This window comes from Larus michahellis, chromosome 1, assembly GCF_964199755.1.
Source record: "Larus michahellis chromosome 1, bLarMic1.1, whole genome shotgun sequence".
Taxonomy (NCBI): domain Eukaryota; kingdom Metazoa; phylum Chordata; class Aves; order Charadriiformes; family Laridae; genus Larus; species Larus michahellis.
In genome coordinates, this window is record NC_133896.1 from 113,284,653 (window position 1) to 113,298,075 (window position 13,423).

Consider the following 13,423-nt stretch of genomic DNA (forward strand, 5'->3'; position numbering starts at 1 on the left):
AAATAAAGACAAATATCTTGAGTCAGTGTGCTGATTGCTTTTTTTTTTTTTACACACCAGGTGAAGAGCCCTTATTTAGGGACACCACCACGGGCCGTTCCCTCTCCTGCCCACTGGTAAAAGACACATCTGGCCTGGCATTACACGACACCGAGGAGACCAGAACAATGGGCTGCCGGTGGCCTTTTTGGGGCACAAAGTCCCATTTCACGGCAATGCTGAGGCACCTGATGGGCCCTGCTGGAGCCAGGCTGGCGGGAAGGCTGAGGCAGCGCCGCCCTCCCCGCTCCTCCGGACGGCCGCTTCCAGCGCCTGCCCGGGGAGGCTCTCGGCAACCATGGCCGCCTCAGGAGGGAAGCAGGGTGGCTTCTGCCAGCGCCCGAGTCCCACCGGCAAGAAGGTGAGATGGTGAGCGGGGAGGAGGCGTTATGGACAGGGCTGAGGGCAGGGTGACCCCCTGCCAGGGCATGACGGCTGCCGCGGGAGGGAGCCGGTGGCTACCGAGGGGCCCCGCTGGTAGCCACCGGCTCCCTCCCGGGGCAGCCACAGGTGGCTGCTTTAAACCTGGTGGGATTTCATGTAGGATTCGTGCTGGGTTCTACCTCAAAGAGAAATGCAGCCGATGGCCACTGATACTGTCGCGGGGTGTATCCTTCGCATTTCTGAGGAGGGAGGAATCTTTAGGCCGGGGTTTCGTTCGATATTTCTTGTCATTCTTAAGGAAATAGGAGCTGTGCCACGGATTTGAGCGGGGAATGTTCGTGCCCAAGACTTCTACAGTGTTCTTCAGTAGTTAAAAAGCCATAGTTCAAACAAACGATGCTGTTTGTAGGTAAAATTCAGAAATCGTAATAGACCGTGGTAAACGTTTACATCTGATAGTGAAAGGCAAGCAGATGCACAGGCAGATGTACTCATTACAGAAGTTTGTTACGTACCTACTTGTTGCGTGTTTGTTTCTTGGATTATCATCTAATAATTTGGCTTTTCACTGAAAGTACAAGAAAAACTGTTGTGGAAAATATGCAGGATCTCAGAGCACCCGCAGCATACGTTTTTGATCGGTGGGGTTTTTACACCACCTACCGAAAAGAACTGTAACTGCATCTTTGGTAAAAAAACCTATTTTAACACCGTAATTACTAAGGGACAGACTTTACTCCCTAGGTGTGCTGAAGTCACTCTTGGGTGTGGATACACATTCCTTAAGAAGTATGGGAAAGTTCATATTTGCGTCTATTACGTTTATCTCCAATGACTTGGCATTGTGCACAAGTCTCATATGCTTATCATTTATGTGAACAGTACATGTTCGTAGTACTTCGTCTCTTACAGTCTGAAAGGAGTTTGCTGTTCTTTAGGTATTAGCAGTTAATAACTTCCAATAGCTAGGTTTTCAAATGCAGGGAAAAAAAACACAGGATTTTCACTGTCAAAGATTTAAGGAAGGTTCGCTAGTATTGGACATAGAATCATAGAATATCTCAAGTTGGAAGGGACACAAAAGTATCATCGAGTCCAACTCCCATGCTTTACTGTTGGTGTGATCATACTCATAGGTATGTGTAAACAGTGTAAAATCAAGCTAAGGTGGTGGCTAATATCATCTTACAGCAAGTTAAGTTGTTCTAGTAAGTCACGACACTGTACATCTTTTTCATTCTTCATATCTTGTGGTAGAGTGTATAGGAGAAGGTAACAGATAAAGAAGTGTTAGTATAGACCTTATTATAGGTCAGAATTAAATAGCTCCTAAAAACTACATGTTTAGTAAAAGAAAAAAAAACAAACCCAACTCTTTCTTCAGTCTTTCAAGTAACATTGATACTTTTTCCTTTTGTCTTTTTTAAACAGAAATGCAGCCCTGAAGAAAATGTTTTTTTCTTCAGTAAAGTGACATATTCCTGGTTTAGCAGGTGAGAATTTAATAAACTGCTTGTTAATGTTCATTGATGCTCACAGAATTACTGAGCACACGCTTACTTTCCACGCCATCATTCTAGCTTGGCCCTGAGCCTGATTGCTGTTAGCTGTTTGTACAAAAATCAAAGTTTACAACTTTTAGAGATTACATTCAAATTTTTTTTATACATAGTAACAGTCATTTTATGCATTATCTAATGGCATTATTTAAAACATTAATATTTTAATAACTAAACACAATGTTCTTGTCACAATAGACAATATTTTTACACAATGGGATATAATAGACCAAATTAGGCTATCCTTTTTTATTTATTGTCTGTGTAAAGTTTGGCAATAGACAAAAATTAAAATAAGATTTCCTTTAGACTCCATGTAGTGATAGAACAATTTGCTAGATCTCCAGGAATAAATATTCAACAGTACATTTAAGGTATTTTCCAAGTAGCCAATTTCATGCTTGTTTTTGTCCATCTTCTATGGCAGACTGTGTGTTATTACTGTAGATCACCTGCTCATAAACACCAATAAAGTCTCTCAGCCTCTGAGGAAATTTTCCACTCAAAAATAGGAACTGAAAGCTCAACTATATCAAGTCATGCAGGTTCCTGTCACTTAATATTTTGGATGTTATTTCAAACAATTTCATGTGTTATGTCTTGTGACTGTTACTCATTTTTAACATTTTTTTTCTTCTTTAAAAATAATTTGAGTCATACATATACACCTCAAAAATCTAAAAGTGAGAAAAACATTTTAAGAGTATTGTAACTGTTTCTTGCTTTATTCAATATTATTAATTTTAAGGAAAAAATGAAAACAGTATTTGCCATTAATAAACTGAGACAAAATAATCAGATTGTTTCAAGGATTCAGAGTATTTGGTTAAACTCTGGCCCTGTTGAAGTTAGGAGTTCACCATCAGTTTTAGAGTAGCTGCGGTTTTTACCAGTCCTTACATTCTATACAATAAATACAAATTTGCAGTTTTTCAGGAAAGTTTTGAAGTATACTAAGTGCAGCGCTTCTATATGACATTTATTTGTTCATTATGTCACAGTGCTCACCCAAACGTTCAAGCTAGGCTGTCCTTTGTATTTTTTAACCAATTCAATAATGTTTAACAAAAGAAGAGGGGGGAAAAAAATGGATTTCAGTTCTACTCAGTGAGAACTTGTTTAGTTATGAAATAACTACCTGGATGCGATTAAACTAATGTTCTGACATTAGCTATATTCCCTCTTTCCAGTCACAAGCAAACACAATAAATTATGGCTAATATATACTTGCCTTAAGTGCTTGCAATCTAAATGAGGAAGTCTCGAATTAATTGTTATATAATAAACCCATAATGCTATATTATGTTTCTTTAGAATTCAGGCAGTCTGGAGATTACAGTGTGAAGGGCATTTGGTAAATCTATTTATCCTCTGGCAGCAGTGAGTTTTAGCACTGAGATGAGTTATGCAGAATTCTTAAACAACAGTTCCCACTCAAGTACCAATTGGTCTGCTTTCCTCACCGGTCTCAAAAGCTGTCTCTCTTAGAGAGAAGCTGTGTTATTTTTGCCTTCACTTATCAAGCCTAAGGCAAATTCACTTTGGATTAATGTTGCAGCTTCCGTAGATATTTGGGTGGCCCTTGGGGATAGTGAGGTCCACCCACAATCAGAATTTTACAACCTCCAAAAAAGTGTTTCTGAGTCTTATTTTCTGTCCTGTGATAAGCATAATGGCACACACATTAGCCTCAAGCCCAGCGCTGACATACTTTAAGTTAGACAACATTGTCAACGTTAATCCCCACCTCAGAAATGGTATAGCATGATTTGCTTTGAGTTGCCCTAAACCTGATACAGTCATCAAAAATTCCAAATCCTCTGTTGTTCTTTCAAAGTTCCTGTAGGTTCACTGTATTCATCAGCCCTATTTTTCCATTTTAAGACCAATTTTAGGTTTTGTTGACACTTAAGTGGGTAAAAGCACTGTGTTAAAACAAAATCCTAACAGCTGAAGATCTATTGTAAGGAAACTTCTGTTGTAGTTGTGCAGAAACCCAGTAGTTTAAGGTTGTTACCTTTGTTAAAGATAAGTCACAACATAATGCAGTCCTGTGATAGAAAAGGTATTTCATTCCAGATCTCAAGACTAAGTGGGTAATGATGCTACACACTTTTTTTTTTTAAATGAAATAGTATATTTTCCTATAAAGAAATATGCAATAAAAAATATAAAACGATTCTGAGGTACAAAGGTTCCGCATAATTTGCTGTTCAGATGTGACAATCTGCTTGGGCTCTTTTTACTTCAGGTGAATTTCAGTGTATTTAAGGTGACTGTAAGTATGTTCCACTGTTAGGCTGTACCCTTTATAGGATTACATACATTATTTTGATTATAGAGTTCATTTATATACACTAAATGATACCATCAATGATATCAAATGATATCAAAGTTCTGCTTTTTTTTTCTGCTGTATTTCATGCTATCTAAATTCATCGCTTGCTTTCAGACTAATATCTATAGGCTACAAGAAGCCATTGGAGAGGGATGACCTTTTTGAGCTGAATGAAAGCGATTCACTGTACAGTGTGTGTCCTAAATTTGAAAAGCAATGGAGGAAAGAAATCCAGAAATCTACCACAGGATTAACGGTAATTATAATTCTGACAATAAGCAATATCTTTTTCTAAATTTGAGAACTCTAGAAGGTGGAGATGATTTTTAAGGTCTTGTTGTTTGTTGAACAGCCTGCATTTTGTTGATCACAAAGGCCATTCAGTGTTGTGATTGGTGATCTCTAGTGTGGCTACAGGATTTTTCTACATTGTTTAAGTTCAAACTTACCTCTTAGAAAGTTATCCAGTTACATCTTAATACTTCAAGTGATATGGAATCTACCATGACTTTTATTTTGGTGATTAATTACCATCTTTGTTAAAACTGTCTGACTAATTCCCCTCTGAACTTGTCTGTTTTCTGGGGTTTTATCTTTGCATCTATTTTTCAGATAGGTAGAAAAGTCTATTATCAGCTTGCTTATCAGTAGACACTCTGGCTTACAGAACACACAACATAGGCTTCAGTTTTCTTTAAGTTTAACAATATTGAGTTTTACAGATATTTTGGGTTTTTTGCATGAGTTATCCTGTGTGATTTTCATGTGAACCCTTGATGCTTTCAGTCACAGTTATTTTTTTTTTTTTTTTGTAGTTGAAGTGCACTAGGAGCTCTGTAGTGCTAGGAAGTTAGAAGAGAGCCCTCTATAAGTCCAGTAAGAGTGTAGCTTTTGTTTTTTTAGTAACTTACTGAGAAGAGGGCTCCTGCAGAGTCTGACCTACTGCATCTCTTCAGTATTTTTCTTATCTATTTGTAGATTTGCCCTTTCTTTCACTGATGGTATACACACCAAAACCCTTTCTACCAAAGCATTCAAAAGTATTTTTCAATAAGTATAATTTTTAATTCAGATATTGGTTTTGTTATTCAAGTAAAAAAAATCCGTAATTATTCTGTAAAAAATATCCTGTCCTTCATCACTGTGGTAATTAAGAAAGGCTAACTTTTTTTGAGACTTTGTAAAAACATTTGCAATTGCTTGAGCTAAATCCAAGCTGAAAAAAATAGTTACTTGACAACTGAAAATATTCTGGAAGAATAGAAGGGTTGTTCAACCTTAAATATAAAGTTGCTGTAAGCCTGCTATAAATGATAATGCATTTATGTTGAAGCTTATCTCTGTTTTTCTGATACAGTTTTTTTGACCTGTGATAATCCTGTAAGGGTTAAATTATTTTCTAATTATATTTGTGGATAATTGGGGCAACCTGAGAAATGATACTTATCCGTTCCTGAAAGACTGCTAGCCAGGCTAAATAAAGCCAGACTTCATTTCTTTCCTCAAAGCTTTTCTTCTAACTGTAGAAAATGCACTTTTTCAGATCATAAGTACAGTCGTGGCTTTAGAGGGATACTCTAATTTTGCATATTTTATATTTGTAAATGTGTGTGAAGTTAAAAGATATTTTTTTCTCTTAATTCTGTACATATTTTTGTAATCTTGCAGGCTTCTTACATCAAAAGAGTGCTATTTAAGAAAACAAGTTTCCATAAACCATCTTTGATTTTGCCATTATGGCAAACATTTAAATTTGTATTGATAAAAGTTGCATTTCTGAAAGTTACAGCTGACATTCTGGCTTTCATGAGTCCACAAATAATGAAGTAAGTTTTTAATGTGTTTCACATTATGTTCAGAGAGTAACAGTAGTTATAAAGCTAAAGGGTTACCAATATCAAAACCAAACTAAACAACAGCTTAGATGTGTAAAGATTTTATTCACTGCTCCCCTCCCCGCCCCCTGATTATCTAAAAATGATTTAATGAAGGAACGCTCAGAGAAATCAGTAATTTCTTAGTCTAACGACTGAGACAAAATCAGCAGAAGTTCAATTCCGCACTATTGTGTTTAAGGATTTAACATATTTATATACAAAATCAAATGTTAGGAAAAATGTGAGTACCAAGATATTTAACTTCCCTGCAAAATGCAAAACTGCAATGACACTATTGTTATCATGTTTTTGGTACCATGAGGTTGATGGAAGTGGGTTTTAGACATCTTGCTTACCATAGAGGTGTTAAGAATTTATCAAATACCTGTGTATTTATAAAGAAAAGAGTAAACTAACAGAGTTATTGTTAACCTCCAAACTATACTCTTAATCAGTGTAATCCTGAACAAAATTGTTAACCATAAAATCTGTTTGAAGACATCACAGTTGCTGGTTATTTAAGATAACCTTTTATTAACACAAAAATAAGAATTTTCCACTAGACTTTTTTTTTCCTCTCTCATTGTCATGGTTGGTAGTTACAACCTTTTTAAGTTCAAATATCTAATTTTTTCTTTTTTATTTTATGCCATTTTTTATTTGTACTCCATTGTCAGTGAAGTAAGCAATAGCACATTCATGTCTAGAATAGGATTCGAGAATTTTTTCTAAGCTAACAAATTGGAAAACACAGGTAAGACCTGCCTTTTTTAACATCGTATTTATGGCCTTCCACCATAGCTGGATCCAAAATGGACTTAAACAAGTTGCCAGTATGTCAGTTTATTGAACTTCTTATTGTCAGTTGTTAACCTAATGCACAGGATTTAAAATGTGTTTTTCCTCCTTTTCAGAGCAATGATAATGGTCAGTGAAAATAATCCTAGTTCATACGGGAGTGGATATGGCTATGCTGTTGCCCTGTTTTTTGTAGTTCTCTCACAAACTCTTCTCCATCAGTTATACCAGCGTAACAACATGCTTACTGCAGTCAAAATCAAGACTGCAGTTGTTGGCCTGATATACAAAAAGGTAATCATGTATTCTACATTTCTTTCAAAACAAAAACTACTGTAAACATTGTTAAAAGACAGTATGCTTATCAGCATGATCAAACCCAGAACTTTATACACTGGTGACAGGCTAACAGATTGACTTTATATTTTGATGATTGTTTATTTATAATAATTTGGAATTTCAGCAGCATTTCTATTATAAGACTATAATCCTGAAATTACATACTTTTGCCAGCCACCGGTACAGACATAATATTGTTGATATATGTGGAAAATGAACTCTTCCTATTTTGAGTATGGGTTAATTTCCCAAATTTACTGTATGAATCGGGAAAGCTTTTTAGGTCGGATGTCTGGGAAAAAGAAGGATATATGTGATCACTGTTTTTACTATATAATAGTAGTGAATATGAGAAGCAGAAGTTTGCCACCTTGTTGCCTTTGGAAGTTGAAATTTCACTCCTGATTTTAGTGAAATTGATTTTCTGTTCAGTTGAATACCTCGTAGGTTTGTTGTTTTCCAGATGTTTAAAAGATAGCTAACTGCTGTGGAAATCTGTTTATGACTTACCCGGCCTTTCGTAAAATATGCTGAGGTGGCAGCATTGTTAGCTACAAGAAATGCAGGTGCTAATAATGTAGAAGTAAAAGTAGCTGTCTGACCTGCAAAAAATAAAGGTGTTTGCTATACTGTTAATATGTAGCATATGAGATGAAGCTGGTTTCTCAGTGCTGCATTTTTAGTTTACTTTATGAACATGGCGCCTTGGTATTTTTACTGCAGTATTTAACTCTTAAGCACAAGGTAAGGAAGACAAAAAATAATGCAAATCCGAAATAAATTACTTCTTTGATAATTTAAAATATAGTCTCTTTTCTCAAGAGAGTCAAACCAATCTTTTGACATAGACCTCTCAAGTATTTTCTGAACCATACACAAAATTTTACTTGTAAATTGCAAAACAGTTAAATAAAGGACTTAATTCTCTCAAGTCACCTATCAAGGTGTGTCAGTACACCAGATCATGAAACAGGCAAATAGAGGCTCCAGGTGGGGTGGGCATGTCTTCTGGCAAGTTTCCACAACTACAGGGTAGAGATACAGCTTCTTCCCCTTTCTGAGTAGAGTTGATTAGTGAATGCTGGGTCAGGTTGTGCTTTGCACGTGGGATGGATGCTGGAGTGAGCTGCTGCAGCACCTCTTGTTACATGTGGGAGATACAGGTAACACAGTGGAAAAATGTGAGGTACTAACAGGGAGAGAGAGCAAGCAGAGGTGTGTGTGTGTGTGTGTGTTTGTCAGGGTGTCAGTCCCGTAACACCTGGGACTTGCAGTATCTGCCTGCCATGGTGAGATGGTACATGTGCTTGCTGTGAAGCCTGCTGTTGCTGGTTCCTGCACTGGGAGGTTCCAAGCTAGGCCAAAGCTGAGGCTTTCTGTGCCTTCTTTGCACCGTGTTGTCCTGCTAATTTACTATAAAGAGTTGAAAGTCTGTTTCACAGAGTTCAGCTTTGCTCTAATTACTGTCCTTTTGCCTTCTCCTGGGCAGCTAAATCGAAATTGTTGATTTTTGTGACCTCTGTATTTTCTGGTTGCAGGCCTTAACTTTAGCAAATTCCTCACGCCGAAACTATACAACCGGGGAAATTGTTAACCTGATGTCAGCAGATGCTCAGCAACTCATGGAGCTAACTGTGAACATCAACCTGTTGTGGTCAGCACCTTTTCAGATCATCATGGCAGTTGTCTTTCTCTGGAAAGAACTTGGGCCCTCGGTTCTAGCAGGTGTTGCAGTGCTGCTTCTGGTTATACCTATAAACGCGCTAATTGCAGCCAAAGTAAAAAGACTGAAGGTGAGATATTTAAAGAATCATAATAAGGAGAGGTTAAGTTGTCATAATATAAGAATAAAGGGGGGGGGGGATAAATTATGCATGTATAGGAATACTCTTGGTACATCTAAATTAAACCCAAAACAAAGAAACAATGCTAAGCCACAGCTGGTTTTGTTGAGGGGGAAAACATAACTGCAGTAAGAAAGACATATGTTTGCTGGCTAAACTCGTATTTAGGTTGGATACCTAAATTTTCATTATACTGAAACAATACTTTTGATTAGTAAAAATTACTGTATGACTCAATTTAGGAAACAGCTATGTTTTTTTCATATTGCATGAGTTAATTCTATTAAATATGGGATTTTGTAGGATTATGGCCCTCTTCCACTTTAATTATTGAGGCTAAGCTGCTCTACTCAAATACAGCACATTCTCCTGAGATTATGGGAATTCCCATAGAGGTACTGCATGTGTTCTGACTTCTTTTCTGCTTCTCTGATGCTACAGTTCTCTTGGTACTGTCTTGCCTGTTACTATGACAATTTCTGTGAGGTCCAGTGAAAAGAAAACAACAAACTACAACCCTGAGTTTTGCATTGCTATCAAGGCAATCATTTGTCTCTGTCTTACTCTGCCTTTGATGGTGCAACGTACAGTGAAGACTCTGGGTCTCCACTGATTCTTTTGTAAGGCTGTGACACTTTAGGGTGATTGAAAAAAACCCAAAACCCCTTTCACCTCTCTTGCAGGTGAGGTGCAGCAGCTACATATGCACTTAGATCCCTACTGTGATATGACAGATAGAGAAGAAATACAAAGGACAACAAAATAATTCTTTCTAAAAGTTGGCAACTTGTTGTTGTATTTGAATAAGACTCAAAACATTAAAGAGGCGTTAAATAGTATTTTAAAAATGTGAGATGCAGAAGAGGCTGAGTATAGCATAGGAGTGAGAAGAATTTCTGTGTTTCTTTGCTTGGTTCTTTCAATAAGAATGTATTGATCATAGGAAACATTGAACATAGGAAACTTTCTTCCTAACTTTCTCCTATACATATACATATATATGTATACAGTGTTTTGTATCCACATCCATCCGTGATTCCGTGATGTAGTGTTATGTATGTGTTTGTAAATGTGTGTGTGTAGTGTTATCCTATATTTTTACTGTCTCTATTAACCTGCTTAGGGATTTTGAAGATTAAAATCATATTATCGTTCCTGAACACTGTGGAAACTGGAAGCCTGTTACAATTTTAATTCAATGTGAAGAAAAATACAAAGGACAAAAATTGAAATACACTCTTTAAGATATTTTAGGGGAAAAATGTTATTTTATTCTATTTAATCCTTTATCCTATCTAATGATTTTTTTTTTTACTACATATATATCTGAAAATGGTATAACTGCAATGCTAGTGTGTTTTTCATCAAGGTAAAAATAGCGTAAAATGTATTTATTATCTACAGTACACTGCATATTTTACTTTCCAAACTTTTTTGCTCATTCAAAAATGAAAACGTTGCTGTCTTTTAACCAGAAAAGCCAAATGAGGTATTCAGATCAACGAGTCAAGCTACTAAGTGAAATGTTACATGGAATAAAGGTAATGACACGGCTAATAAGGGGTTTGGGTTTTATTTTTGTTAGGTTGTAAAGATAGAAATTTATTTTAAAAACTAAGGTTTTGTGAGTAATATTTCAGCTGATAATGATAAAAGTTTAAAGAGAAAACATTTTAATATAATGTTTGACATAAGGGTTTTTGGAAAATACTTACTGGTTTAATTTGATTTGAAAAACTTACTATCCATGATCCATTAATTTTACTACCACATTTTCACTGAGAATGTAAAATCTGTTAATAGATGTCTAAAAACCTTTAGCAGAGTGAAATTTTAGCATAAAAGAAAAGCACTTTTAAAAGTTGTCACATTTTTCTTATGTGTCCTATTTTGAAATAAACCAGCTCATCATTTATGATACATAAGAGAAAGTTGAAATCTGAAGAATTAAGGGTGACTGGAGTATATCTTCCATAAAAAACAACCTAATTTTGAGTTATCTCAGGTCTTGCTTTCAGTTGTAAAATATTCAAATTTTTGTAGCTTGGCATTGCTAAATATTTGAAAATGACATTTGTAGCTTATTTTCTGAAACATAGTCACTGCTTCTTTTTTTTTTTATTAAAATATGTTTGTTTGATTGTCTAGATCCTCAAACTTTATGCATGGGAACCTGCATATCAAAGGAAGGTCACAAGCATTAGAGAACGGGAAGTGGATGTTTTGAAGTCATCTGGGCATCTGATGACTTACTCCATGCTAACATTGACGTGTATTCCTTTTATGGTTTGTTTTATAAAAACATTAATTCATACAGGACTGTTTCTCATGTTCACTATTGCTTTAGTAGCTGAGTGGCTCACAAATATTGCCTCACAGTATCTCAAAACATTAAATTTATCAACACAATATATTTGAATTCTCAGGTTCTAATAGTATGTATATGACTGGAGAAGAATGAGATTGATTATGAATTGACCAAGATTTTAAAGACCTCTGTTAGAAAGTCAGAAATCAAATCCAAAGCTCCTGAATCTCATTTCACTGTTTTAATCATACTGTTTCTATTGCATAAAAATCAACTACCTTCTTTATGCTCCTCCTTTTTTAAGTTTTAAGGGAATGCATTTTCTATCTGTAGTTTTTGGCTGTCTTTTCTCAAACACCAAACCTCTAAATACATGAAAAAGAAACAACCAAAAATAGGAACCAAATTCATCCTAGCCCTGTTTCAGTGGAATTCTATCAAGAATGCATTCAGATCCTTGAATCTTTAAATCCCTCTGTTAAACTCTGTTGGAAAGTAAATGGAGACTTCGGGGTCTTGGGACGACTGGTAAGGTTGTCCTTTCAGTTGCAGGAAATTATGAGGGGAGAGAGAGGAAGAGCCAGCAGATCAATACCTGTCTCTGAGCCTGGTGTGACTGGCAGAATTTGGGGGTTTTTGATCTGGTGTTGGTCTACACAACACCAGACCTGCTGGTGACAGATGGGGTACACCTGTCTCAAAGGGGGAAAAGGATCTTTGAATGGGAGTTAGCAGGGCTCACTGAAGAACTTCAAACTAGATTTGAAGGGGGAAAGGGGTAAAGCCAGGCTCGGTAGAGATAAGCCTGGGGGCAGCACACCAATATTTGAGGGATGGCGTGCTAGTGGTGTCCTTTGCTCTGCCATCTCAGTGGAGGCAGGGATGGAGGTCCATACGTCAGCAAAGATGAAAGGGTTATTGATGTGTTAGAAACCATGGAAGCTCCTGAGAACAGTCACATAGGAATTAGGGCTTCTTCCTCCAAAAAAGTGGTGGGATCAATAGCTCAACTGAAGTGCATCTACAGCAATGCACACAGCATGGGCAACAAAGAGGAGGAGTTGGAAGCCATTGTGCAGCTGGAAAACTATGATTTAGTTGCAATCACAGAAACATGCTGAGGTGACTTTCACAACTGGAGCGTTGCATTGGATGGCTATAAACTCTTCAGAATGGTATGAGGTTCAACAAGGCCATATGCTGAGATGGGAAGATTACTTCATACAGTTTCATATGTATCTGGTTGGGTCAAACACAGTAGCCATGTTTTTTGCTCACTAAAATTATAGTATTCCTTCACTCAATATAGCAGCTATGCAATGATTTCCATGTGCAGTAGTTACAGAGTTTATACATGAGCAGAAATGTGTTTCTTCACCTTTCAAATGCAAACAAAAATAGTATCTGTGTATAAATTTTAGTTGTAATGTGATTTTGCTTCTGGATATATCTCTTTTTTTTTTATTTAAAAGGTCTCATTGGTTACATTTGGAGTCTTCTTTCATCTGGACAAAGAGAATGTTTTAACAGCAACTAAAGCTTTTACATCTATTTCTTTATTTAACATTTTGCGATTGCCTTTGTTTGATTTACCATCTGTGATCTCTGCTGTAGCCCAGGTAAGCATATTATGAACAAGTGCTATAAAAGGCTGATGTTTATACTCTGTCATGTTTCATCTATTTTTAGGAGTGATTCAGTCATTTTATTATTTTAAGTTACATTTTATTGAGATGAAACCACACAGTATTTTTGTGGAATGAGAAGTATGAAGGCAGTTCAAAGGATGACTCTCAGTCTTTTAAGTAGAATGAAAATTGGGTAGCACATCTAATTGTGACTGAGCTTTCTGTTTCTCACTTTTCTTCCTTCAGTGGGCTAGACTAAACTTCTGCTCCTACTCTCTCAACTTCTCTTCTTCATAGTCCACCAAAGAT

General features: G+C 36.5%; 1 protein-coding gene across 1 annotated transcript in view; it reads left to right on the forward strand.

Annotated features, from left to right (window-relative positions):
• The window catches only part of LOC141748086 (multidrug resistance-associated protein 1-like), a 38,642-nt gene that overhangs the window by 3,008 nt on the left and 22,211 nt on the right, over window positions 1-13,423 (forward strand). Inside the window, exons 2-10 of the mRNA XM_074599561.1 lie at window positions 61-400; window positions 1,855-1,916; window positions 4,435-4,576; window positions 5,989-6,146; window positions 7,112-7,289; window positions 8,873-9,127; window positions 10,654-10,719; window positions 11,327-11,464; window positions 12,959-13,105. Of these exons, the coding sequence (XP_074455662.1) occupies window positions 338-400; window positions 1,855-1,916; window positions 4,435-4,576; window positions 5,989-6,146; window positions 7,112-7,289; window positions 8,873-9,127; window positions 10,654-10,719; window positions 11,327-11,464; window positions 12,959-13,105 (1,209 nt within the window). The 5' untranslated portion in view covers window positions 61-337. The remainder of the gene's footprint in view (window positions 1-60; window positions 401-1,854; window positions 1,917-4,434; window positions 4,577-5,988; window positions 6,147-7,111; window positions 7,290-8,872; window positions 9,128-10,653; window positions 10,720-11,326; window positions 11,465-12,958; window positions 13,106-13,423) is intronic.